Source organism: Choloepus didactylus, chromosome 14, assembly GCF_015220235.1.
Source record: "Choloepus didactylus isolate mChoDid1 chromosome 14, mChoDid1.pri, whole genome shotgun sequence".
Lineage (NCBI taxonomy): Eukaryota > Metazoa > Chordata > Mammalia > Pilosa > Megalonychidae > Choloepus > Choloepus didactylus.
Window position 1 is genome coordinate 98966534 of NC_051320.1, and position 26546 is coordinate 98993079.

A 26546-nucleotide genomic window follows, 5' to 3' on the forward strand; every position below is an offset into this window, starting at 1 on the left:
TGTCTCTGGGCTTTTGTCTTGCCTCCTCTCTCACAGCTCCTGTATGTCTTTGCTTCTTTCTCCCATAGTGTTTCTAAGCATCTGGGGGTCCTCTCTTAGCTTCTCCAGAGCAAACTCTGGTCTTCATCTCTTAGCTTAGCATCTCCAGATGTCCTTCTGTCTGCATCTCCAAGCATCTCCAAGCATCAGCATCAATGTCGGCTCTTAGCTCTCTTAAATATTCCAGTGAACTAATCAAGCCCCACCCTGAAAGGGTGGGATCTACACCTCCATGGAAATAATTTAATCAGAGTTCTCACCCACAGTTGAGTGGGTCACATCTCCACGGAAACATTCAATCAAAAGGTTCCATCCTAATGAAGACTAATAAGTCTGCCCCCTACAAGACTGCATTAAAGAACCTGGCTTTTGTGAGGGACATAATTGATTCCCACACAGGCGGGGTGACATCTCCATGGAAATAATCTAACCAAAAGGTCCCATCCACAATTGGGTGGGATCACATCTCCATGGAAACAACCTAATCAAAAGATCCCACCCACAATAGGTCTGCCCCCACAAGAGTGAGTTAAAAGAACATAGTCTTTCATGGGGTACACAACATATTCAAAATGACTCAATTACTATACATCTAAGCATGGTTCTCTTTGAATATATGCTGTTTGGGGTTCACTGGGATTCTTGAATGTGTATATTAATGTCTTTCACTAAATTTGGGAAGTTTTCTGCCATTATTTCTTGAATATTCCTTCTTGTCCCTTTTTCTCTTTGTTTTCCTTTTGGACTACCCATAATGTATATATTGTTGTGCTTGATGGTGTCCCACAGGTCTCTTAGGCTCTGGTCCCTTTGTTAATTATTTTTTCTTTTTTTTCTTTCTGAATCTCAGTCTGAACCATTCCAATGGTCTTATAAGTTCACTGATTCTTTCTTATGCCATCTCTACTCTGCTGCTGAAATCTTTTAAATTTCAGTTAGTGTGGTCTCTACTCCAGTTTTTTGATTGATTCCTTTTTAAACTTTTTATCTCTTTATTGAGATTCTCATATTGTTTATTTATCATTTTCCTGATATCCTTTAGTTCTGTAGTTGTGTTTTATTTTACCTCTTTGAGCATACTGAAGATCATTATTTTAAAGTCTTTGTCTAGTATGTCCAAAATCTGGTCTTGTTTTTTGATGTTTTCTGAATTTTTATCTTGTTTCTTTGGATGGGCCATCATTTCCTGTTTGTTTATCTTGTAATCTTTTGTGGCACACTGTACATTTTAATAATTTAACATGTTTATTCTGGATTTTAGTCCCTGAGCTGTCTGTTCCTTAATTTGTGTAAAGCTAGTGATATGATAGAGATTTACATGAGTGCCAGGAGCTAACAGAAACAAACACACCAACACAAAAAACACCTTTCACAGTCTTTGCAAATTGGCTCTGTGCTGGCTGCTGCTCTCCTTAAGAGTTTAGCCTCCTTTAAAAAAAAAAAATCAATCTGAGGTCCTCTCTATTTTTTCTGAATGTCCCTCTACTCTCTATTAAATAGACTCTCAGCCCCAATCCCAGGTGTTTTGTTGTATTTCTTGAAGGAGGTGATCCTTTGCCCCAGTCCACTTTGATTTCATTGTTCTCACTCTGCTTTCGCTGCCTGCAGGGCACGTTCAAGGAGGGTGAGCAGAGATGAGTGTCCTGATTCAGGCTTTCAGGCTGCCACCCGATAGCTTGCCACTGACATACAGGCACGCAGAATGCACACAGGGGCTATTCTGCACCCTCTGGAACAGGAACCCACAGTGGGAGTGCAAACTGGCTCCACACCATGCTGGGGAGGAGGTGAAGGAGGCACCGATGAGGGCCACATGAGCTTTTCAGGCCTTTTTTTAATGTTGTGTTTTCTTGATTCAACACTTGGCCAGTTACTGCGACCTTTTAACTGTTAACTGGATTTTTGAGGAGGTTGCCTGTGCTGGTTTGAATGTATTGTGTCTCCCAAAACACCATTATCTTTGATGTAATCTTGTGTCAGCAGACATATCAGTGTTTATTGGAGTGATTCTTTGAGTGTTCCCATGGAGATGCTGACTCACCCAACTGTGGGTGATGACTCTGATTGGATAGTTTCCATGGAGGCGTCATCCTGCCCATTCAGCATGGGCCTTGATTGGCTCACTGGAGCCCTATATAAGCTCAAACAGGAGCAGTGAGCTTGCTACCGCCAAGAGGGACACTTTGAAGAATCCACAGGAGCTGAGACAAAGAGGAGCTGCAGATGAGAGACAGTCTGAAGATAGCCGTTGAAAGCAGACTTTTGCTCCAGAGGAGCTAAGAGAAGAAAAATGCCCCAAGAGCAACTGAGAGTGACATTTTTGAGGAACTGCAGCCTAGAGAGGAACATCCTGGGAGAAAGCCATTTTGAGACCAGAACTGCAGAGCAGATGCCAGCCATGTGCCTTCCCAGCTAACAGAGGTTTTCTGGACACCATTGGCCATCCTCCAGTGAAGGTACCTGATTGCTGATGTGTTACCTTGGACACTTTATGGCCTTAAGACTGTAACTTTGTAACCAAATAAACCCCCTTTGTAAAAGCCAACCCATTTCTGGTGTTTTGCATAATGGCAGCATTAGCAAACCAGAACAGCCAGATAAAAGAATTTGGGGTGAACAGTTATTTTCTTTCAGCATGTTAAATATGTCAGCCCACTGCCTTCTGTCATCCGTGGTTTTTTTTTTTTTTTCCATCTTCATTTTATTGAGATATATTCACATACCACGCAGTCATACAAAACAAATCGTACATTCGATTGTTTACAGTACCATTACATAATTGCATATTCATCACCTAAATCAATCCCTGACACCTTCATTAGCACACACACAAAAATAACAAGAATAATAATTAAAGTGAAAAAGCAATTGAAGTAAAAAAGAACACTGGGTGCCTTTGTCTGTTTGTTTGTTTGTTTCCTTCCCCTATTTTTCTACTCATCCATCCATAAACTGGACAAAGGGGAGTGTGGTCCTTGTGGCTTTCCCAATCCCATTGTCACCCCTCATAAGCTACATTATTATACAATTGTCTTCGAGATTCATGGGTTCTGGGTTGTAGTTTGATAGTTTCAGGTATCCACCACCAGCTACCCCAATTCTTTAGAACCTAAAAAGGGTTGTCTAAAGTGTGCATAAGAGTGCCCACCAGAGTGACCTCTCGGCTCCTTTTGGGCTCCTTTTGGAATCTCTCTGCCACTGAAGCTTGTTTCATTTCCTTTCACATCCCCCTTTTGGTCAAGAAGATGTTCTCCATCCCACGATGCCAGGTCTATATTCCTCCCCGGGAGTCATATTCCCTCCGTGGTTTTTTGATAAGAAATCTACTCTCAATCTTACTGAGTATCCCTTGTATGTAATGAGTTGCTTCTCTCTTGTTCCTCTCGAGATTCCCTTTGTTTTTGCCTTTTAACAATTTGACTGTAATGTGTCCCAAAGGAGATCTATTTGGGTTCACTGAGATTCTTAAATGTGTAGACTTGTGTCTTTCTTCAAATTTGTGAAGTTGGGGAGCCAGTATATCTTCAAATACTTTTTTCTTCCCCTGTCTCTTTCCCCATGAGGACTCTGCTGCACACACTAGTACACCCGATGGTGGCAGCAGGCCTCCGAGGCCGAGTCCCTTCACCGCTTTCTCTCGGCCCCTCGCTCTCAGGGACCTCCGCTGGCCCGTCTTCAAGCGTGCTGCTGCTTCTGCTGACATCTGCTCCCGAGTCCCCCGGTCATGCTTTCATTTCAGATACTGCACTTTTCCTCTCCAGAATTTCTATATGGTTCCTTCTTATAATTCTGTCTCTTCCATGACATTCTCTATTTGGTGAGACAGTGTCACCTGATTTCCTTTATCTCTTTGTCCATGGTCTCCTTGAGCTACCGGGGCATATGGAAGACAGTTGATTTAAATCGTTGTGCAGTACATCCGGGGTCTGAGCTTCCTCGGGGACAGTTTCTATTACTATTTTTTCCTGTGATTAAACTGTTCTTGTTTCTTTGCATGCCTCATAATATGTGGTAACTCTGGAAATCAGATTTTCCCCAATTTCCAGGGTTTATTATTGATGCTCATTGTGGAATGTAGCTGTTTAGTGGTTTTTATAAACTATTTTTGTGAAGACTGTGTTCTTTGTCATGTGTGGTCACTGAAATCTGCTCCATTAGCTTAGTGGTCAGTTCCTGGCTTGACTGAGATTTCCTTAAATACCTGGAGCCAAGAAGAAGGGGGAAAAAGAACCTTTCCCAGCCTTTGCTGTCTGGTTCTGTTTGGCCACTTACAGCTCTGTCTTAGTCTTCATTCCCGCTTGTGTGGAACCTAAAAGTCAGGCAGACGTGAGAGTTAGGGTCTTCTCGGGACTTTTCTGAGCATGTGCATGGCAGCTTTTCAGGGTCCTTTCCCCCAGGAGTCCCCTTCTCTCGTCTCTTCTTCCTGGGCGCTTCAGTCTGTGGTGCTTGTCCCGTTATCCCAGCCATGTGTTTCCCTTCAGATACTTCCAACAAAGGCAAACCGGGAGGCTGCTCCAGCCCTGGGAAAGTTCTGAGAAAGGTGAAACAGAAGTGCATTCCTGAGCTGATCCCTTGGGGACCCACCAGACAGGACAAAACAGATGACCACATTCTTCAAGAACAGAGCATGCTGCTCCCTCAGGCACCAGCAAGTGGCACCGGGAATGGGGCCCCTGTGGCCGCTGCCAAGCTGGGTACCGGGAGATGGCAGGCGGGAAAATTAAAGCACCGCAGAGCTCTCTGCTGAAATCGATCAGCTCCTTTCTTCAGTAGGCATTCCCGTGGTTGTTCCAGGTTTTTTATTAGTCCTCAGAGTTCCAGGAGAGTTGATTCTGACAGATTTTTGCCGACTTAATCATTTCTTTGGAGAGGACAGAGACTCGGAGTTGCCTACTGTGCCATTTCTGGTGACCTCCTGTCTGGTTAGTTTTGACCCAAAGAGAAAGATAAAGATAGTGTATGGATGGTGTTCCAGTTTGCTAAAGCTGCTGTTAATGCAAAATACCAGGAATGGATCAGCTTTTATAAAGGAGATTTATTCAGTTACAAATTCACAGTTCTAAGGCCATAAAAGTGTCCAGACAAAGCATCAACAAGAGGAAACCTTCACTGAAGAAAGGCTGATGGCGTATGGAACACCTCTGTCAGCTGGGAAGGCACGTGGCTGGTGTCTGCTGGTCCTTTGCTCCCAGGTTGTGTTTCAAAATGGCTTTGTCCAAAATGTCTCTGGGTTTCTGTCTCTCTTAGCTTCTTTGGAGCAAACTTTGGGCTAGCATCTCCAAACGTCTCCAAGCATCTGCTTTCGATGGCCATCTCCAAAATGTCTCTCTCGGCTGCTCTTGGGACGTTTTGACCTCTCTTAGCTCATGTGAGTCCTTAGCTTAGCATCTCCAAACATCCTTCTGTCCACAACTCCAAGCTTCTCCAAGCATCTCTAAGCATCAGCAGCGTCTGGGCCTGTGTCGGCTCTTTTTAAAGACTCCAGTAAACTAATAAGACCCACCCTGAATGGGCAGGGCCAAATCTCCATGGAAACACTCAATCAAGAGGTCACACCTTAATCAAAAAGATTAATCAATCTGCCCCCACAAGATTGCATTAAGGAATACGGCTTTTTCTGGGGGACATAATCTATACAAACCAGCACACCAAAGAGAACGCAACCAAGAGGCCCTTCCTGGAAGAAATGCACTCTTTTCTTTAGAAAGCACTTTTTTCTTCATAAAGTTTACTTTTTAAAAATACATGCACATTATAAAACCTCTGGAAAATTTACAAAAATATAAAGAAGGGAAAAAAATCAACTCCACATTCAGCCCCGAGAGGGGTCTCACTAGACACCTGGGGACCCACCTGTTTTTTCAGACAAAGTGGGGAGTATAAACATTAGTTTTTAATCCATAATTCTACACCCAAGGTTAACATTTATCATTGTAAACATTTTCCGTTGTGTTTTTCTAAGGTCTTTGAAAACAGCACTTTAAGATTCCTCATTAAGCCGTATTTCAATCTGTCATGATTTGCTAAGGATTTGTCTGTGTTTGGTTGTTTCCGGTTCTTACCATTAAGAGAACAAACCCCAGGGTGGTCTCTGTGAGGCTGACCTCTGCCCTGCCTCTCACAGGCTCTGGGGTCTCCCGCCCCAGCCGCTGCCCCTGGCCCCTCCATCAGCCTCCACCCTCTGTGCTCTGTCACACCCTTTGCAGCCGCGGTTGTCCCCTGCCCCCAGGACAGCGGGACCCACTGCAGCGCAGCGTGTCGGGCTGGATGTCAGGTTGTCACTGATTACGCCGCCCAGACCCCAGGCCCGTGTCTGTTCTGCCATCCTGGGGTGGGGGTCGCCCCTCCACTGCCTCCTGGGAGTGCCCGTGGGCTTCGCTTTATATATTTTGATATCATCATTCTTCTGTGATGTGCACCCGTAAGGGTCATACAGTTGCCTTCTTTGTCCTGTTTAAGGCTTTTTACCCAGAATTCAACTTTGTCCAAAATGCAGATCAAGGCCTTTCCCTCAGGGAAAGCCAAGGGCTCCGGCTCTTCCCCAGCCGGGAGCACCTCAGGGCAGCCACCGCCGCCGGGTCCTCTCCCCTTGCCCAGCTGCTTCGGACGCGGCTGCCCCGGCCGGCCTCCCTCCTCCACCCGGGCCCACTTTGGGGGCAGTGGTGACGATGCACAGGATCACCATCCACTGGGGAAGACTGGAACCCATTCAGATGACCAATTGGAAGAGGCTCAGGAAACAGCAGCACATCCGGAAGACGGAAACCCCTGCCGTTCTGAAAGAATGACGAGGCTGGACGCCGCCGTGGCGTGGGGGGCACGAAGGGACCCTCGGCCGCCGGTCTGTGCGCTGCCCGCCAGGGAGTGCAGGAGTTTATGCTTTGAGATGGTTGAAAGGAAGTCAGGAGAAGACATTTCCTGACACACGATGTGTCCATAGATGAAGTGTGGCCTGCACACAGCCCCGGCCGTCAGTGGCCGTGTCGTCCGTGGCCGTGTCCACCACCCAGCGGTCGAGCTCCTCAGGCCGGCAGCCTCGTTCCCGGCGCCCAGGCTTCCGCCGGCCACAGCGCGCTTCCTGCTCCTGACCCAGGCCACTGGATTAGCGGTGCTTTCATTTTTTTTTTTTTTTAACTTTTCTCTATTTCCATTTTGTCCCTGTAGGGAGCATGTAATGTTTTCACATGAATAAAAATATTTAAAAAAAAAAGTAGAAGGTTTCAGTTAACATATTCACAAAAGCTCCCCCTGCTCTCTGGCACCCCAAGCTGCTGTGCCTCCGAGGGGCTGAGGGGCCGCCTCCCCAGCCCCCCCAGACAGATCAGGAGACGGGCTCCCGCCACCCGGGGACAGCAGGTCCAGGCTGAGGGTGAAGTGGATGAGGCGGGTGCAGAGGGCTCCTGCATTCACTGATCCTGCAGTGGACGCTGGGCAGGGCTGGGCCAGGGACGCTGGGCCTCTGCCGTCCCGTGGGGTCCTTCCTTGTGTGTCATGTCGCCCCCACATACACGGGCAGGACCAGGGAGGGCATCTGCAGCTGGGCCCTGGGCACCTCGAGAGCAGGGCAGCCCCAGCCCCGGGACTTGGGGGGCAGCGTGCAGAGCCTGGGCCGCCGGATGGGAAGCCCCGGAGAGCTCCATGGAGGGCGGAGGGGGTCCTAGCCCGCGGGGCCACCTTCCCACACCCCCGAGGTGCCCCTGGAGGCCACCTGAAAAGCAGGGTTCAGCTCAGTTACCTCGGCCCTGGGACCTTGGCTGCCCCTCGCCCCTGGAGGGGCTTGCCGAGGTCTCAGTGCCTCCTCCATGTCCCCTCAGGTGTCTTCCTGTCCCCACCCCCAGCAGCAGGAAATGAGATGCGCCTGGAAGAAGTGGGCTCGGTGTCCCTGGTGCCCCTGGCTGACATGCTAGGCAGCCCGCAGCCCGGCACCACAGCGGGCCCCCTCGTGAGCCCCCTGACGGGCCCCCCTCAACACGCTGCTGTCCTGCCAGGGGGCCATGTCGCAGAACAGGCCACTCACCAGCCTCCTGACCAGCCCTGTGGCAATGGCCCCGGCAGGCACGCTGACCAGCTCCCTGGGCCTGCCATCGACCAGCGGCGCCCTGACCGGCCACCTGTCCAGCCCCGTGGCGATGGCCCCGGCAGGCACGTTGACCAGCTCCCTGGGCCTGCCATTGACCGGCCCCCTGACCGGCCACCTGTCCAGCCCCCTGTCTCAGAGCAGCCCCCTGCTGGCCCCAATAACTGGCCCCATGACTGTCCCTCTGAGCAGCCCCCTGCTCGCCCCACCGGCTGCCCCTCTAGCTGTCCCTCAGAACCTTCTGGCCAACCCCGTGGGCAACCTGGCAATGTCGGAGAGCACAAAGGTGAGGCTGGCTGAGCCCCTCCACGGATACCCCTCTGCACCCCCACCCTTGGCAGGCACAGGGCCCACAGCTGACTCCAAAGGTAACAGGTGTGGGGGAGGGGGAGGGAGCGGGGTGCCCGGGGCAGGGGGCCCTGAGGACCCCCAAGGGCCCCCCAACTGCTCCCTGGTCCTGCCTGCTCTAATTCTCATTTCCCCCCACTCCCCACCCCGTCACCAGCACCACTGTCCACTGAGCAGCCCAGGCCCACCCAGGACCCGGACACCCTGGGCGTGATGTTTGTGGGTGTGCCCCTGCAGACCTCCACCCCCATCAGCACCGTCGGCGCGCCCAGCCCCACCGTGGCCTTCTCCTTCGGCTCCGCCGACCCTGGGGTGCAGCCCAGCATCCAGGGCCCGGCTGTCCCCGCCCCTGTCCCCATCTCCATGAACACCCCATCTGCGACCACAGTCCCCTCTGCCGCCTCCGCTTCTGCCCCTCAAGCTGCTGCCACCAACTACACTCCCCCGAGCACAGGGGTCGTCCAGCAGACGGACAGCGCCCCCACCCAGCCCTCGCTGCCGCCCCACGCCTCATCCGCCCCGACCTCGGTCACTGATGCCCGGGGCCCACGCGCGATGGAGCCGACTCGGAAAAATGTCCTGGAGCTGGAGCGGAAGCTGGCCCACCGGAAGACCAGCAAGTTCCCCGACGCCCCCCGAGGTGAGCAACGCCGTGGGGGCTCCAGCTGGGCTGCTCCCTCTGGGGCCCTTGGAGGCCCCCGACCACTCCCTCCACCTGGGCATGGCTGATGAGACCCTTTCTCGTCCCCAGAGCCGAAGCAGCTGGCCTGGGAGAGGCTGGTGGGGGAAATCGCCTTCCAGCTCGACCGCAGGATCCTCTCCAGCATCTTCCCCGAGCGTGCGCGCCTCTACGGCTTCACCGTCTCCAACATCCCTGAGAAGATCATCCAGGTCTGTGGCCGCCCCGGGGACCAGGGCCCTGTGTGGAGGAAGCCCAGGTCCCACCACGGGGCCGAGGGTGTCCCAGGGAGTCTGGCCCAGGAGCAGCTGGAGGTCCCCGGCCCCAGAGGGCCAAAGGCCTTCTCCCTGGCCCCGGGTTCTCCTGCTCACCAGGGACCCAGGCCCTGCCCCTCGCACTGTGCTGGGGGACACTGTCCACTCACCTTCCTACAGAGGGACTCGGAGGAACACTGTTTCCCGGCCCTGGCCTTGTCTCCGTGCCCACATGGCCGAGGGCTCGCTCCTTCCCTGCTGGTGCCCAGAGCAGGCGGCGCCATCGCAGCCGCTCGTGCTGCTCCCTGGACGTGGCCCATCCGTGTTGCCACGTCTCTCTGAGACCATCTTCGTCTGCGTGTCACTGCCCTTCTGGGCATAACTGCCGAGTACTTCTGCTTGCCTGGGTTGGTTTTGCATCCAGATCTGAAGGTTCTGTTCTCCTTTTGTTAAGGTGTCTTTTGTCTCTGGTTTTAAGTTTTAATGTGGTCAGAACTGTCCATCTCTTCCTTTATTGTTTGTGCTTTTCACATCTTGCTTAAGAAATCCTTCCCAAGCAGAAGTTCCTCAAATTATTCTTTATTTTCTTCTGAGGCTAAAAGCTTCGTTCTTCCTTCTTCAATCTTTACTTTGCCTGTAAGTGATCGCTGTGGATGGGGTGGGGGGAACGCCTCCTGTGCAGGGACCCAGCCCAAGAGGGTGATGTGGAGAGACTACCGCAGGCTAGCACGTGGGGACGGGAGTGCACAGGGTCAGGGCTGGCAAGAGCAGGGCCTGCAGGGCGGGAGGGGGTGCCCAATGTTAGGTTCAGAGCCGTTGAAAAATTCACACAACGCAGTGAGTCAAAGTTCAAGTATAAAGTTTAAGATTTATTAGAGGAAGAAAGCAGGTGAGAGCCAGCAGAAAAGAAGAAAAAGATAATGGCTCCCGCTCTCTTATCTGAGAGCAGCATTTTTTTAATGAAAAAAAGGAACCCACGTTGGGTCGGGTGTCTGCTATGATGTTCTGTGCCTCGATTGGGTGAGTGCCTATCTAGTTTTGGGCTGATTGGATGGTAGAATTCTGAGACAATATTGTTTTTAGGAGAGCAGCTGCGTTATCTAGCTAGGGAGAGCAGGCCTTTTTGGTTGTTTATTTTATGGGCATCTCTGACCTTGCCTTACCTGTCTTTGAGGGGCCACTGGGACGGCCTTGAACAGCTTTGACCAGCCTCCATTCTTTAGTTTATGGGGCACCTGTGTTCTTGTGAGATAAGCTGTGGGGCCCCTGAGTTAGAAACTCCTTTTACATGTTAGTTTCTTCTGGGATCTAACACCCAAGACCAGGAGCCAGGGAGGGCAGGGTGGACAGGACACCAGCTGGAGCTGACACCCTCCACCCCAGCTCCTGGGGGCTCCCGGTGCCAAGGAGGACCGAGTCCACGGACAGGGACAGGTGGGTCGGCCTCCCAGGGCTCAGAGCAGGCAGAGGACGGGTGCAAAGTGCCGCTGCCCAGCCCCCCCCCCCCCCGGTCGGCAAGGCCACCCCGGCCACACAGCCCGGGTCTGCGTCGCGGGACCCTTGGGCCGCTTATTTGTCCCTACACCGGAGGGTAAACTGAGTCTGGGCATCGCTCAGCGCAAGGCCGCCCTCCTCGCTCTTGCTCCAAATTGTCATGGCTCCTTGCTCCTCAATTTGACTTCTAGGATCAGTTTGTCTAGTTCCAGACAAAATCTGAGTAGTCTGGGTTTGATTTTTAGATTAAACTGGGGGGAGATCTGCATCTCTTCAGTGACAATGACTCCTGCGCACCAATGGACTGACGCTCCTGGGCAGGCCTCCGTGGGCCGTGCGCCGGCGGTCCCCCTCCTCCCGGCATCCCCCGCGCGCCGCGCCCCGGACAGTCCGCCTCCTCCCGGCATCCCCCGGGCGCCGCGCCCCGGACAGTCCGCCTGCTCCCGGCATCCCCCGCGCGCCGCGCTCTCGGCGGTCCGCCTCCGCCTCGCACAATGCTGGCGACACGTGGGCGTTTGTGTCTCTGAAGTGCTGCACCTGGTGTTACACTGTCAACGGCCACATTTAATTCTAAACGTAAGCCTAGACTTCCACCCGGAAATTAATGCTAAACTGACGTTTCATCTTGCCTGGAATTCGGTGTGAAGAGACGAGTGTGAGACTAACCGGCTCTTTAACGGAGGACGCGGCCTCTTTCCTGCACATGCGCGCTACTGGTTGTGCCAGGTGGCGGGCACCGAGAGGCAGCTCTTCCGGGGAGAGGCAGGAGGACAAGGACCGGCCGTCGGGCACTGTTGATTCCTTTTGGTGTCTGAGGACGTCCAGGCGGCTCGGCCTGGCCTTTGGCTTTACCAGCACTGCTTCTAGTCTCAGCGCCTTGGCAGCCTCTGGCTTCTCACCCGGCAGCCACTGTCACCAAGTCCACATCCGGGGTCCCATTCCTGGTGTCCATCGGCAAGGGCCGCCTCTGCTGGAATCAGGCGGGGCCGCCAAGCCCCGAAGCAGCCCTGTGGGAGCTGTCCGCAGCAGAGTTGTCTTCTGGTCCTGGGGCTGGCATCCCCCACGCTGGCGCTCAGATCTGCTGCCGGCCGGCTGATGCCGGACGAGGCCGTCCTCCCTGCCTGGCTGCGCCGTTTCTGGTTCCATCTGCAACTGATTGCACTTTGCCCGGCCCTTGGTTTTCCTTCCTCAAAACATCTTGGGTGTTTTTTGTTGTTGTTCTGTTTTTTTGTTTGTTTGCTTTTCCTGCACATTGGACTCCAGTGTCAGTGATTGTGTCGAATCCCTACGTCCTTCCCAGACCCGTGAACCTTGGCCAAAGCTGGTAGTATCCAAACCTGGCTCGTTTGCCTCGCAAATGCTGTAGAGCTTTATACCCAAAGGCCAGAAGTCTTTGAGAGAGCCCACTGTTCAACGAGGACAGGCCGAGTTTCCTCACTGACGCCAGGGGTGGCTTTAGCATGACTTTGCAGGTGGCCATCTTTTAAGCCTAACTAAAAACTGCTCCCGTGCTTACGCCTGTCACTTCTCTACCCAGTTGCCAAGACCTCCTGCCCGATGACCAAGAGGCGTTCTTGTCCCTGCGTCAGTGGCCAGCGTGTTGGCGGCCCTCGTGAAGCAGGCGTGCCCCTGGGTCCTGGGGGTTGGGAGGACTCCAGAGGAGCTTCTCCTGCCCCATCGTCTCGTCTAGTCCTGCGAGACCCTGAGCCCGACTGCGCCAGCAGGAGGGCCGCTGTCAGGGCTGTGTATGGACAGTGCCTGTGGCTGTGCCCACAGGGTCTGGGGCGCCCCATGCTCTCCAAGTTCCATTCACCCTCTGAGGACGTTTTTAATTTGCATGTGGCAACTTGGTATACAGCTCCCTTACTAAACCTGTCTTCCTAGTTCTGATAGCTCATAAATCATCTTGGCATTTCTGTCTAGACATTCTTATGGCCTACAAATAGGACAGTTGCAGCTCTCTTCTAATTCTTAAATCTTATCATTTCTTTATCATACCACCTCTCACATTGGCTCAATGCTCAGTACAGCTTTTAAAAGGAGCAGATAATACAGGCAACCGTATCCTTATTTCTGACTTTACTAGGACTGTTTCTGTTTTCACCATTATATGTGTTCTAGGCTTTTTGACAGATCTTCTTTATTAGGCAAATCAGCCAGGTTCTTGGTTACAAACAGCAGAATCCACACCAGCTGGCTGGAGCAGAATGGGGTTCTTAAAGACATGTAGGTGGTTGGAGGGGCTCCAGGAAGGCTAGAGGAGTTTGCCATACAGCTGATAAAAATGCCAACACACAAGAGATGTTTCCAGTGGACACGCCTTTGCCACTGCTGCCCAGGGAGAGCATGTGGCCACACAGCCAGACGCCCCGAGGAACAAGTTCCACAGCCATCCCACTCCCCAGAAAACCTGCTCCCCATGCAGGGGCTGCCTCCTGGAGCTGCTCACTCCCGCCCAGGAGGCCGCCCATGTGCACCTGCTTGAGAGAAGCTCAGCTCGTGGGGATAAATCACTGCAGGGAAGTCTGGAAAAGGTGGGTCTTAGCTTCTAGTCTTATAGTTCAGGAAGATGCTGGAAGCAAAGCTGGGTGAGCCGGCTTCAGTATCTGCCACATCAGATTAGGATGTTTTCCCTGTATCTGTCCTTTGTCAGGAGTTTTTACCATGACCAAATATGGAGTTTTGTAGGCTTTTCCTCTCTTTTCTCTCATCACGTGAGAAGATTTTCTGATCAGCCCGGCCACCTCCCTGGGATAAACCTTAGCCTCGAGGAGGAGTTGGTTAGGACACCGGATGCTAGCTTGCTGTTGTTTATGACTTCGGCCTTGCTCCACCGTGAGCGAGGGACTAGCTGCTGAGACAAATAGGGACCGTGTCAGCCCCGGGGATGCAGCGCAGGTGGGGGCCTCGCTCCCGGGGGGCGGGGCTGGCTTTCCCCGGGGGCGGGGCTCTCGGCCATGGGCTCACCCCATTGGCTCAAACTTAGTGAGATGCGAGGCCTCGCAGTGAAGCGCGGGAACGGTGGGCTCGACGGGGCGGCGGGGATCACTGCACCGCTGCCGGCGCTTGGTGAGCTGCGTCTCTTTGGCCGGCTCCGTTCTGTGAACTCTATTCTGCTTCCTAATTTCTACTCTGTGATTTTCGTCCCCTTGTTTTCTTCAGGTGCACTTCGCCATATTCTTCTGGAGTTGAGCCCCTAACACTCTATTTTACTCCCTCTTGATTTTAATTAAGTGCATTCCGGGCAGTGACGTTCCCTCTAGGAAGGGGGATATTCTAAATCCTTGACAGCGGGTCCAACGTAGCACCAGGCAGTCAGGCAGATACTGGCCTGAGGGGTCCCCGGGAAGGTGGAGGACGTGCAGGAAGCCAGCGGCGGCGCCCCCGGGTGCGTCCCAGGCTGGGTTGGACGGGTGGGCTAAGGCTGGTAGAAACGGCATTTGGTTTCCCCTTTAACTCCTGAGGTGATTACCACACACTTCATGTTTCCACCGTCTGAGGGGCGTTTAGCTGACTGTCCATTCCTAACTCCCTTGGCCTGTGGTCAGAACACGAGGTCCGTGTGAAACTGATTCTGTGGCATTCGCTGCCATCTCCCTTGGAGGGGGCCTCTCCCAAACAAGATGCAGGCTGGGCGGAGACCACCTGCTCCCGCTTCTGGCACCGGCATCTGGCTGCACCTGTTCTCTTGCCCCGTATCCCATCCGACACCACCAGCTAGTTGCCCTCTAAATACCTCCTCCCACTTCCCCGTCCTCCATTCCTTCCCCTGGCCCCAGCCGCTGTCAGCCCTCACCTGGTCTGCAGTTACCTCACCCTCCATCCACTCGCTTCTTGACTAGCACTGGGCTTTCAGTGGACGCCAAGTGTATACCTAACAGGCCCTCCCCTGCCCTCAGACAGCTCGCCCTGAAGTGGGAGACCTTCCACAAATAAGTAAACCAGTCGACAGGTGACAGTAGGTCAGACTGTGCTTCAAGGGGCAGGAGAGCTTGAAGGTGGGGAGCTGGGTGCCAAGACAGTGGCAGCGCTGCCCGCTGTCTCCTCGCCCCCACGCCCGGCCTCAGCCTCCCCTGGCACACCTCAGCATCCTGATGCCACCCCACCCCTTCTCTGTCCCTCTGTGTGGCAGCCTGGGGGAGGCTTTGGGAACGTGGCTCTGTTTAGTGGTGCCGTGCTGAGGGCTCACAACCCTGCCGCGTGGTGCTGTGATTGCCTTGGGTTCCAGCAGGGAAACTGAGACTCAGACCCAAGATGGCAACAGGGGCAGCCATTGAACTGGCTCTCTGGGCGTGCCCCTTGCCCCTGCACCCGGCCTTGCCGACATCTGGGCAGGCTGGTCTTCAGCCTGGAAGGCTCTTTCCTCCTTCCTGTCCATTTGCTCTTCGCGCAGCACCTTCTCCCTCCGGGCCGCCCTCCCCACTGCCCCTGCCGGTCGCTGCCCCACCCAGGTGGTCATGGCACTTGGTCCTCACCTTCCCAGCCCTTGTGTAATGGTAAACTCGCGGTCCTCTGCTCACCCTGGAACTGCCATCACCCGGTGTGGTGCCCAAAGCAAGGAGAGGCTTGGCAAGTGCCTGTGGGGTGAATGATCAGAGCCTGCTGCCCCCTTCTGCCCAGCTCCCCTGCCCAGGAGTCCCCAGATCTGTCAGAAAAGGGGCCCACCCTGGCCGCAGCCTCATCCCCAGCAAGTCTGCCTGCCATGCTCTGCTCTAGCCCCAGCCTGGCTCCTTGCTCCTCAGGGGGCCTCTCGCCCCCCCTGCGGGGTGCTTCTCCTGCCCTGCTCCTGCTCGCCATCCTCCATCCTCAGGTGTCACGTTGGGGAGCCCCAGCCTCATGTCTCAGTCTCCATGTGCCCACTGCTCTCCTTGCTGGAGCTCCCTGGTGGTGTGGGGGTGCGTCTGTCTGCAGTGGGCTGTCGGGGTCTCAAGCTCCATGTGTCAGGCCTGGCACAGAGCAGGAGCTCAGCGAGCAGGTGATGGGCCCCAACTCCCTCACGGGGGCTGGGGCTCAAAAATTTGCACCCACTTTTCTGTGTGCCATCCAGGCCTCAGTGGCCATGGGTCACCCACCCACAAATGTTTGCTGTTCTCCCTGACCATCTCACTTGGGGAGCTTGGGAAGGGGGAGCAGAGGGAGAAGGCTCAGGCAAGAGGAGCCCACAGCCGGGGAGACAGGCTTGTCCCCAGGCGGCTGGCTGGGTTCCGGGAGCACCAGGGAGGAGCGTCCACTGCCACCCGTGGTCCTCGCTGCCAGTGGCCACAGGTCACTTGGCTGATTGAGGCCCTGAACCCTGGCTTGGCCTATACTTGGCGCTCCATCCCCACCGCTCAGAGAGCAGAGAGGGGCAGCACTGGGTGTCTTCCTGGAGGAGATGACGCCTGAGGAACTTGTCTGCAAGAGGTGAAAAAGAGCATTCCCAGCAGGGGGTTATCCAGCCTGGCACAGAGGGGTCATTGGAGGTGGAGCTGAATGGGGGTGCAGGACCAGATCGGGGAGCCCCTGAAGGTGGGCTGAGCAGTGGGGACTGTGGAGGTCTCAGGGAGAGGCTCCGTCTGCCAGTACTTCAGACCTGTCACCCTGACGGGGGTGTGGAGGTGGGGAGAGGAGGCCCAGAGCCCAGACTGGGGGTGGGGGACAGCGGTACCTGGGACAGGTGCCCTAAGTTGCAGGTCCCCAAGCAAAATGAATATGTGGGGCCTCTGCGCAAAAATTAAGGATCTTGAGACAGTCACAGGATACCATTTGCCCAGTGAGGGGCCCCCTCCTTGTTCCAGGACGCTTGCCATGCCTTGGCGACTTCCTCCACTCAGACTCAGCCCACCTGGCTCCTGCAGCAGCCCCTCGGGCCTGGCCTGGCCAGTCCTTCTAGGACCTGCAAGGGCCCCTGGCTGGGAGCACAGCCCTGATCCTGGTAGCCATGGCCCATGGCACTCCCCTCGCCCCTCCGCACCCCTGGGTCTCACCAGTGCCCTGGGGCCAGCCTTGGGGAGGGAAGGGTCCCTGACGGCCGCCCCCCCGCAGGCCTCCCTGAACCCCAGCGACCACAAGCTGGACGAGGAGCTGTGCCAGACGCTGACGCAGCGCTACGTGAGCATCATGAACCGGCTGCAGAGCCTGGGCTATAACGGGCGCGTGCACCCGGCACTGACCGAACAGCTAGTGAATGCCTACGGCATCCTGCGCGAGCGGCCCGAGCTGGCGGCCTCCGAGGGCGGTTCCTACACCGTGGACTTCCTGCAGCGCGTGCTAGTGGAGACCGTGCACCCCAGCATGCTCACCGACGCACTGCTGCTGCTCTCCTGCCTCAGCCAGCTGGCGCACGACGACGGCAAGCCCATGTTCATCTGGTGACGCCCCATGCCCATTAAAGCTTCACACAGATGCCAGCTGCTGCACCCGCGCCCCTTCGGTCCTGCCCGTCCTTGGGCTCTGGCCCACACCAGGGTTGAGGGGGCAGTCTGAGGGCGGAGGCCCCCCTCCCAGGGCCCTGAGACCAGGAGCTGGAAGGAATCGACCTGGCGGGGAGGGGGGCTGGGGGCCACCAGGGTGACTGGGAGGTGCCCGGATCTGAAGAGTTGGCAGCAGAAGGCAGAGGTGGGTGGGACAGGGATGCAGGTGCACGGTCCCTCCCTCATACTAGGCAGGGACAGGAGGGGGTTACAGGCAGGGGAGCCGGGAAAGCAGCCTCACCCCAACCTAGGCATGGGGCAGCCCCTTCCCAAGGCGCCCTGCTCCACCAAGTCCCCAGGGACCTGGGAGTCGGGGCTCTGAGCTGTGAGGGCACAGTGACCCCTTCAGGGAATACAGGCATGGGGGAAATGGCCAGGGAGGGGAAAGATGGAATGGGGGGTGGGGGTGCCACAGGATGGGACTCCAAAGGAAACCTGTAGACTCAGGGGGAAGGGCTTGTGGGTGGGGCAGGAAGCCAAGGGGGCACTGGCCAGGATGTGGGTGTCTGGGGGAGAAGAGATGGGCAGCCGGGTGGAAAGGGAGGGTACCCTCTTCAAGGGAAGGAACAGAGTGTGGGCGGTGGGAGTGCAGACCACTGCCGGGCTCCGGTTCAAAGAGGGGAAGATGTCAGCAACCTGCAAGGGGTGCAGGGCACAAAGCCTGCAGCAGATGGACAATGAACTCCGGGGGGAGGCCCTCCAGCCAGGTTGCCCAGGCCCCCAGAAGCTCCTGCTTCCCACCTCCCAGACCTGCCGCCTTGGGGATCTCGGTAGATGGCTGAGCCTCTTGCTTAGGCCCTGGGGAGGGCAGGGAAGGTGCCTGGGCCAGAGGGCAACCGCTGGAGCCAACAGTAATGGGCAGCACTGGCCATGAGGATCCCATAGGCCTCCCAGATCTCCAGGGCAAAGTAAGACACTCCTGTTCCCGGACAACAGGAGGAGAGGCTGGGGTGTGCTGGGTGGGAGCGGAGGCTGGCTCGCAGCCCGCAGAAGGGAATGTGGGACCGTAGGTGGAGGGCGAGCAGTGCCCCGACCCGCGGAACAGAACTGCGCCTGGAAGCGCGCGGCGGCGCTGTCCCGGAAATCCACGGAGCCGGTGCGAGAGGGCTCCGCGGATGGGGAGCTGGCTTCTGTCCGGCTCGCGCGGCCCCTGGGAGCGGCCGGGCAGGCGGACTCAACGGTCTCCACCCCCCCCCCCCCAGAGTGGGAGCTCCGTCGGGTAGGGTCACAGTGACGCCACCACCCCAGCCTGCCTTTTGGGGGTTCTGCGAGACGCCGGGCGGGAGGCAGGTCAGGCCGCTCGAGTCGTCTGCGGCCGTGTCCTTGCATTCGGGCGCCGCGCCCCGCGGCCCCGGGGAGATGGTCTGTATTGAGTGCGGGGTTGACTGCCCAGTCTGGGCAGCGGGAGCGCCGGGCCGACTCCACACTGTCTCGCGGGGGTGGGAGGCGGGCGACGGGGCGCAGCGCGCACGGCCATTCGCTCGCCAGCGCTAAGACGCGCTCCAAAAAGGTCGTTCTCCAGGCGGTGCAGGCTTTACCCCAGTTCCCACTCGCGTCCGCAGGGGCTTCGGGGTCCCCCAGCGCCCTTCAGGGAAGGACGGGGCGGGGCGAGGAGGCCCGGGGGCGGGGCGAGGAGGCCCGAGGCCCTTTCATTTTCCCTTTGGTTCTTCCTAAGAGTCTCGGAGTTTTGAGCCTGTGAGTAGAGGGCGGTGTCCGCGCCGCGCCCCTCTCCTCCTCTCCCGCGGCTGCAGACTCGCGGGGCACGGCGCCTCCTCGGCCCTCTCACGGGCCGTTGCCCAGTGGCCTTGACCCGTGTGGCTCCCCTGCAGACGCTCTGACGGGTCGACTCACACCCTGGAAGCGAATGAGCTGCTGGGATGCCCCGCGACCAAGAAGCCGCCTGCGCTATGCAATCCCCGCCCGACTGGCCCCCGGCCGCCGGCGCCCTGCGGCCCTCGCCCTTCCCGCACCCGGTGCTGCACACCCTCCACGACCTGGCCCGCGCGCTGCTCTTCCCGGCCTACTGGGCCGCAGACCAGCTGCTGGGCTACTGGGCGCCGGCGGCGCGCACCCGAAGCCTGGGGTGGCTGAGCTCGGCGGCGGGCGCTGGGGCAGCGCTGCTGCTGCTGCTCGCCTGCCTGCCCCTGGCGCTGCCCGGCCTCCTGCTCTGGCTACCGCTGCAGCCCTGGCGCCGGCCCTTCTGCTACCAGCCCCCTCCGCAGTGCTGGACGCCGCCCGCGCTTTGGCGCCCGCCCGCTGATCCCACGCGCTGCTTCGGCTTTCTCAGCGCCAACCTGTGCCTGCTGCCCCACGGGCTGGCGCGCTTCAGCAACCTACCGCACAGCCAGCGGCGGGCCGCGGCCGTGGGCGCCACGCTGCTCGCCGGCCTGCGGCCCGCGCGCTACGGGGCCACAGGCTGTAGCCTGCCGCCATCCGAGGCACCGTGCGGGGTGCTGGTGGCCGCGGTGCCCGCGGGCCTGGACTTCGTGTGCCTGCAGGAAGTGTTCGATCTGCGCGCCGCGCGCCGCCTGGTGCACCTCCTGGCCCCCAATCTGGGCCCGGTGCTGTACGACGTGGGCGCGCTCGGCCTGCAGCCTGGGCCGCATCTCAAGCTGCTGGGCAGCGGGCTGCTGCTGGCCTCGCGCTACCCGCTGCTGCGCGCCGCCTTCCGGGCCTTCCCCAACGCGCGCCGCGAGGACGCGCTGGCCTCCAAGGGGCTGCTGTCAGCACAGGTACCGCGGGCCGCCCCGGCCCGGGAGGGGGCGGGACCAGGGGCCCAACAGCGGGGGCAGCTGGGCCGCCGACCGTGGTGTTGCAGGCGCAGCTGGGCCTCCTGGACGGGCGCCGAGTCGTGGGCTTCCTGCACTGCACTCACTTGCATGCGCCGAGTGGTGAGCTGGGGGCGGCTGCGCGGGTCCCCGGGCAGGCCGCCCCCGACCCCCACCCCGTCGCGGCTGCGGGCCCCCACGCTCGCCTGCTCCTCTGCGCCTTCCCCCCGCCCCGATATTTCACCACCGCCCAGGCGCCGCGAGTCTCGGTCCCGATGGTGACCACCCGGGAGGGACCACCGTTCGGACCCGGGCGTTGTGGGGTGAGGGGAGGGAGAAGGCTCAGGAGGCAAACCCGCACCCCGGACTGAGGGCGCCTCCCCGCAGAAGACGGGGCCTTGCGATGCGAGCAGATGGCGCTGGCGCTGGACTGGGCCGAGGAGTTCGAAGCCGAGAGCCGCCCAGGGGCCCGAGGCCGAGGCCGTGGCCTTCAGCGTGCTGCTGGGGCGACCTCAACTTCGACAACTGCTCGCCACGTGAGGGGCGGGCCGCGACGGGGCGGGGCGGGACCCGCCTGGCCCCTCCCACCGAGCGCGCGCCTCTCCCCGCAGAGGACGCGCGCGAGCAGGAGCAAGCACGTCTCTTCCGCCGCTTCCGGGACCCTTGCCGGCTGGGCACGCGCCGCGAGCAGCCCTGGGCCCTGGTACGGCGCCCGGGAGGACTCGGCCTGGGGGCGCGCGGCGGCCGGAGCCCGCGCTGAACCCGGATCCCATCCCCACCCCAGGGACGCTGCTCAGCAACCACTGCGCTCCACCACTCGGTGGCCCTTTCCCCGGAGATGCTGCGGAGGTGAGGGGGGGCGCTTGGGCGGCAGGGCCCGCCCGGCCCCGGCCTGAAGGGGCGGCCCCGGCCTTAGCGACACCGCCCTCCCCATGGCCCTGGAGCAGGAGGGAGGGACGCCTCCTGTACCTGGCAGGCCCTCCCCGCGGAAACCGCCCTGAGCCCTGGCGGGGTCGGCGCCTGGATTACATCACATACCGGGAGGCGCCCGGGAGCCCGCTGAGCCCGGTGAGTGGCAGGGCTCGGGGAGGCGCGCAGAGAGGCAGGGCGGTCCCCTCAACCAGACCCCCATCCCCAGGAGGTGGAGCAGATGGCCTTCAGCACCGCCCTGGCCGGGCTCTCGGACCACCTGGCCGTGGGGCTGCGACTCCGAGTGTCAGTGTCGGCGCCCCCGTGACCCAGAAACTCAGGCGACAGGCAGGCAGCCCGATGGAAAGACAGACGCCAAAGCAGGAGCTCGGCAGGAGTCGCCGCGCCGGGGAAGGGGGCGACTTCGGAGCCCTTTATTGTGGGGGCCTTCACACAGCCTCCTGCGCCCGGCGGTACTCGTAGACGCTGCCACGCTCGGGGAAGGCTGGGGCCTGCGGGGGCGACCCCGGCGGTGGGGCGGGGTCTTCCGGGTCCCCGTAGCCCCCGCCGCCGGGCGTGTGGAGGCAGAACACGTCCTGGGGGACAGAGAAACGGGCTCAACGCGGGCGTGGACCCCTCCAGCCTCCCGTCTCCCGCACCCCACTCCCCGCGCGCGCAGCTCTCTCCATCCGCAGCCAAATTAAAGTCGGTAAACTGGTCATTTTTGCAACTCTTTCACCCCTTGCGGAAAGGGGGCCGCCGTGAGGATCATAGCAGGCCGCGACCCTTACCCCAGGGTTCACGGTCACCGACGTCTTCCCGCCCAGGTTCACCGTCCGGCCGTCCTTGCGGATCAGCAGGTTGAGGCCGGGGGCGCCGGGCTCGCCCCCTGCAGGGAGAGGCGAGGAGCGGGGTCGGGGGTGGAGGGAGTGGGGGGAGGAGGTGGCAGTGGGGGGAGGGAAGGGGAGGGCGGAGTGTGGGGGGGGGAGGGGCACGGGAGCCCGCGGGCGGCGCCGCTCACCGTGAAGGCCGTAGGGCCGGAAGGCGCGGCGCTCGGTCAGCACCGACAGCAGCGCCTCCTCGCGAAACAGCAGCTCGCGGATGACGCCGTCGCCGCCCCGGAAGCGGCCGCGGCCCCCCGAGCCGCTCCTCAGCTCGAAGCGGCGCAGGATCACCGGGTACCTGGGCGGATCCGGGACTCAGCGCGGCCCCGCGCCCAGGCCGCCCCCCACCCCGGGCCGCGCCGCGCACCGGCTCTCCAGGATCTCGGGGTCGGTGATGCGCGTGTTGGTCATGTGGCTGTGCACGCCGCTGCGCCCGTGCCAGCCGGGGCCCGCGCCCGCGCCGCCCGCCACCGTCTCGTAGTAGCCCATGTGCGCATTGCCCAGCGTCACGTTGTTCATGCAGCCCTGGAGAGGCGAGAGGCCACCGCGCGCGGCTGGATGGGGGCATCCCGGCCCGCCCGCCCGCCCCCCACATCCCGCAGGCCCTGAGGCGCGCGGGGCCCTGGAGGCCCCGGAAAGGCGCCCACCGCCGCCGCACCTGCGAGGCGGCGCAGGCCCCGAAGGCCCCTAGGATGACGTCCACCACGCGCTGGGAGGTGAGCACGTTGCCGCCCACCACAGCCGCCTCCGGGGACGGGTCGAGGATGGAGCCTGGAGGAATCACGACTCGCACCGGCACCAGGCAACCCTGGGGGGAGAACAGCTCTCAGGTGACAAGTGGGGGTGCCCCCCTCCAGCACCCCTGGGATCGCGCGGGAATCCCGCGCACCTGGTTGAGCGGGATGTCGCGGCCCACCAGGCAGCGCAGACAGTAGATGAGCGCCGACAGCGTGATGGCGCGCGGGGCGTTCAGGTTGCCGAACACCTCCGGGCCGGTGCCGCTGAAGTCGAACACCGCGCTGCCCTGCGGGGCGGGACCGGGGGCCGTCAGCAGCTGTCAGCAGCCGGGGCCTGCCTGCCCGCCCAGGGGACGTGCGCCCACGGCTGACCTGACTCAGGTTGATCTGCACGTGGAGCCGGATGGGGGAGCCGTCGTCCATGTGGTCCTCCGCGGACACCTCCAAGGGCAGGCCCCGCGCCTGCCGGGCTGTCCCAAAAGTCCGCAGCATGTCCCGCACCGCCAGCTCTGCATTTGCCTGGAGAAAAGCTATTGAGCGCCCCAGCGCGGCTGCCCGCCCCCCCCCCACCCACCTGGATCCCTGGCCCCACCTGGATGTGGCCCATGTAGGCCTGCACCACCTCCAGGCCATACTGCCCGATGAGCTCCCGGACCAGCTGGATGCCCTTCTGGTTGGCGGCCACCTGGGCGCGCAGGTCTGACAGGTTGTCGTGGAGGTTGCGGGTCCCGCTGCAAGCCCGGGATCTTGCCCGGCGCCTGGAGAACTTCGGTCACCGCTGGACCGCCAGGGAATCTCCATTGAGGCGCCCGCCACCCCCACGCCCTCCCTCCCCACTACCACGGTCTCCTGGGCCCTCCTCCATGCGGCTGCACCCCACACTCCCAGGCACTGGGTGCTCCCCCATCTTGGCTCTTCACAGGCTCCCCACCCCCAGTGCTGAGAACCCCTCTCTCCACCCTTCTGCTGAGCCTCCTTCCTCCTCCGCCACCCAGCACCCCGGGGCAACCCAAGGCCTCTGGTAGAGCTGCCTGAAAGGGAAGGTCACCCCTCAGCACATTCCCCTCCCCCAGGAGAAAGACCCCTCAGCTCCCCACTCCCAGCCGGCTCCACCTCCACTGGCCTGCGGGCCGCCCCTCCTGCCTGCCCAGCCCACCCCTCACCCCCAAGCAGGCCTCCCGACCCTGCCGACACACCCGGACGAAGGCCGCCACCCCTGGTCCTCGACCCCGCCAGGAAAGCCCCCTCCCTGGCCGTGGGCAGTAGCTGCCCTCGTGCCCTGTGCCCACAGCAGGCACCTCACCCCAGCCCCAGCCCCACGGCCCCAGAAAGACCAGGCCTGACTCACCCTGCTGTGTCCTCAGCACCCAGCGCCATCCCCCCACGTCACCACCCCCCCTCACTCTGGGACGTCCCCCTGGGGCTCCCAGCCCCCGTGGCCTCAGACCTGTGCCCCCACCCCACGAAGTCCCACCTTTCCCGCAGCTCTGGGCCCAGCCAGGGCCTTGGGCTCCGTCCTCCAGCTGCCTCCATCCATCCAGTACCAACCGAGACCCCCACCCAGGACCACTGCAGCCCCCCACGCTGCTCTCCAGGAGCCCTTGCTCCCTCCGTCCTCTCTCGTGGGACATGGCTGCCCAGTGCACACCCAGCTCAAAGCCTTCACGGCCGCCCACTACTCAGGGGTCCTGGGCCCAGGTCCTGGGGACAGCCAGGAGAGCCCCCCAGAGCCCGGGGCCCCTCACCCCCTGGCCCAGGGCCCACACCAGGAGCAGCAGTACCCCCCCCTGAAACAGCCTCCTCTCACTGCTGCACCCCAAACCTTGAGAGTCGCAACCAACTCACGCCACCGCAAACCACCTCCCACATGTCTTCCTGGACCCCAACAGAGCCTCAACTCTGCAGGGCTGCCGCCCCACCCCGTGGGGTCACCGCCCCTACCCGGGCGCCTGGAGCACTCCGGGGCCGTGGATGGCGTCCCAGCACCTGCAGAGCCTGGCCTCTGAGGGCAGCGGCCACAGTGCCTGCCTGCTGACCCTACAGCCGCCAGACACAGCTCCCCCACTCACCCTCCTCCTGGAAGACGCCCCCCTGGACAAGCTTGAAGGACAGGAAGACGGCACCCTCCTGCTGCAGCGTGGTGGAGTGGGGGGGCATGGAGCCCCGGCGTGATGCCCCCGATATCCGCGTGGTGCCCCCCGGCTAGCCACGTAGAACACAGGCTGCATCTGGCCCGGCCAGAACACCTGGGGGGAACGGGGTGGCGGTCAGTGGCTGCAGCCAGGCCCCACCCCAAGGGTAGCTGGGCAGCGGCTCTCACCGGTGTGATGACGGTCAGGTCTGGCAGGTGGCTGCCCCCCGCTCTGGGGTGGTTGCTCAGGAGCACATCACCCGGGTGGAGGTCGGCCCCCAGGTGCTGGATCTGCAGCCGGGAGGCAGGCAGGGTGAGGGACCGGGGCGCAGGGAAGGGCAGGGCATGGGGCCCGGGCGCGGGGGAAGGGCAGGGCGAGGGGCCGGGGCGCGGGGGAAGGGCAGGGCGAGGGGCCCGGGCGCAGGGGAAGGGCAGGGCGAGGGGCTGGGGTGCAGGGGAAAGGGAGGACATGGGGGCGTGGTAAGTGGGGGGCCCGGTGGGGCAGCCCAACCTGGAACTGCACGGTCTCCTGCATGGCCCCCAGGTGCACGGGGATGTGGGGGGCGTTGGAGACCAGCCCGCCGTCAGGCCCGAAGAGGGCGCAGGAGAAGTCCAGCCGCTCCTTGATGTTGGTGGAGATGGCCGTGCGCTGCAGGATGCGCCCCATCTGCTCTGGGGGCACAGAGGGACCGGGCACTGGTGAAGGCCAGGGTGGTGGCCATGCCCCTTGAGCCCAGGGAGGCCTGTTAGGAGGGGGTCCCCACAGGGCACATGCACCAGGAGCTCAGGACCCCAGAGCCTGCCCTTCCAGCCCTAAGGCCCCCCAGGATCAGACCCTGGGCCTCGCTGTGGCCCTGGTGACCCCCTCAGACGCTCTGCCCTGCCCAGCACTCCTCAGGCCCTCCCCTCTGCCCCAGACAGGCGGGTGCTGCACCGAGCCTGTTTCCTCCTAGCCTCAGCGGGCAGTGGCAACCCCAAATCAATGCTCCCCAGCGCAAGGCCTGCCCTGGCCGCGGGGTCTACCCCTGGGCCACACCGCCCACCCTGTCACTCTCCCCCCACCAGCCAGCCTGCCACGTGGCCCAGGGCTCAGACGTGCCCTCGTGCCCTCCCCTGCCCTCGACGAAGGCAGACGGGCCGGGAGCCAGGCTGGGGGTTGACAGCAGGCACTCACCGGCGATGCTCATGAAGCGGTGCGAGAAGATGGACAGCTGGATGGGGTCCAGCTGGGTGCTCACAGTGCTGGCAGCCTCGGCTCCCACCGAGATGCGGATGTCCCCGGTGTCCGTCACCTCTGCCTGGCAGCCAGGCTCCACCAGGATGGTGCTGGGGGCATGGAGGGACTGTGAGGGCCAGGCCGGACCCAGCCCCTCCACCACGACCCCGCAGCCCCCTGGCCCGGGGATGCCCACCCGGCCCCCACCCAGCCCCCACCCACCTGTTGCTGTCAATGATGAGGCAGGGTCCCTGGAGCTTGTGCCCATGACCCAGCTCTCCCAACAGGTACACGGGGGTCTCCTGGTAGCCCCCCTCAAAGTAGCACTGGGTCATCTGTGAGGGGTGGGGGGTGAGCGAGGCCCTCAGCCCAGCCCCTTTCCTGGGGGACCCCCGGCTGGGGGCGGGCTGCATGGGCAGCGGCACCCACCTTGTCCACCCGGGGGGGGCCCAGTCTGGGCTTTGGGGGTGTCCTTGAGGCAAAGGCCGCTGCGGCCGGTTCCCCTCACTCGCACGTCGTCCACCACCACCGGCCGCTCGGGGATGACAAAGCCGAACT

At 60.4% G+C, this 26546-nt stretch overlaps 4 protein-coding genes across 11 annotated transcripts in view; 2 read left to right on the forward strand and 2 right to left on the reverse strand.

Moving 5' to 3' along the window:
• The first annotated feature begins 5629 nt into the window (after positions 1–5629).
• SPATC1 (spermatogenesis and centriole associated 1) lies at positions 5630–17472 on the forward strand. The gene is given in 5 exon segments (XM_037803293.1): positions 5630–7999; positions 8001–8484; positions 8622–9104; positions 9216–9355; positions 16916–17472. Coding segments are annotated over 5 exon segments (2019 nt in total). The 5' UTR covers positions 5630–7417; the 3' UTR covers positions 17246–17472.
• A 1251-nt stretch (positions 17473–18723) lies between these two features.
• The window catches only part of LOC119508670 (sphingomyelin phosphodiesterase 5-like), an 8855-nt gene continuing 1032 nt past the window's right edge, over positions 18724–26546 (forward strand). For 4 of the 8 annotated variants that reach the window (XR_005211556.1, XR_005211557.1, XM_037802333.1 and 1 more), the window contains exons 1-2: positions 18724–20075; positions 20499–20647. Coding sequence is in view for 4 of the 8 variants with exons in the window: in XM_037802333.1 (XP_037658261.1) it covers positions 19221–20075; positions 20499–20647 (1004 nt within the window). In the remaining 4 variants the exon portion in view is untranslated. Of the gene's footprint in view, positions 20076–20161; positions 20235–20498; positions 20648–20895; positions 20961–21045; positions 21180–21249; positions 21742–26546 lie in introns of those variants that run through there. The other 4 variants (XR_005211558.1, XM_037802336.1, XR_005211559.1 and 1 more) reach the window with 3 other exon arrangements.
• Positions 21402–26546, reverse strand: part of OPLAH (5-oxoprolinase, ATP-hydrolysing) — a 15142-nt gene continuing 9997 nt past the window's right edge. The window contains 7 exon segments of the mRNA XM_037802340.1: positions 21402–21616; positions 21812–21909; positions 22042–22202; positions 22272–22429; positions 22563–22712; positions 22794–22928; positions 23014–23160. Of these exon segments, the coding sequence (XP_037658268.1) occupies positions 21470–21616; positions 21812–21909; positions 22042–22202; positions 22272–22429; positions 22563–22712; positions 22794–22928; positions 23014–23160 (996 nt within the window). The 3' untranslated portion in view covers positions 21402–21469.
• LOC119508672 (5-oxoprolinase-like) lies at positions 24483–26521 on the reverse strand. Its single transcript, XM_037802339.1, has 5 exons — positions 26418–26521; positions 25947–26098; positions 25284–25439; positions 24962–25063; positions 24483–24887 (listed from the first exon to the last, which is right to left on the reverse strand). Exons 3-5 carry the CDS (start codon positions 25437–25439, stop codon positions 24579–24581), a joined length of 567 nt encoding a protein of 188 aa, XP_037658267.1. The 5' UTR covers positions 25947–26098; positions 26418–26521; the 3' UTR covers positions 24483–24578.

Excerpts from the sequence above, each read along its gene's own strand:
- LOC119508672 (XM_037802339.1), bottom strand. The coding sequence starts at position 25,439 with ATGGGGCGCATCCTGCAGCGCACGGCCATCTCCACCAACATCAAGGAG. Across the intron at positions 25,064-25,283 it reads AGGAGACCGTGCAGTTCCAG|ATCCAGCACCTGGGGGCCGA; the intron begins GTTGGGCTGCCC and ends TCCCGGCTGCAG. Across the intron at positions 24,888-24,961 it reads ACCTGACCGTCATCACACCG|GTGTTCTGGCCGGGCCAGAT; the intron begins GTGAGAGCCGCT and ends CGTTCCCCCCAG.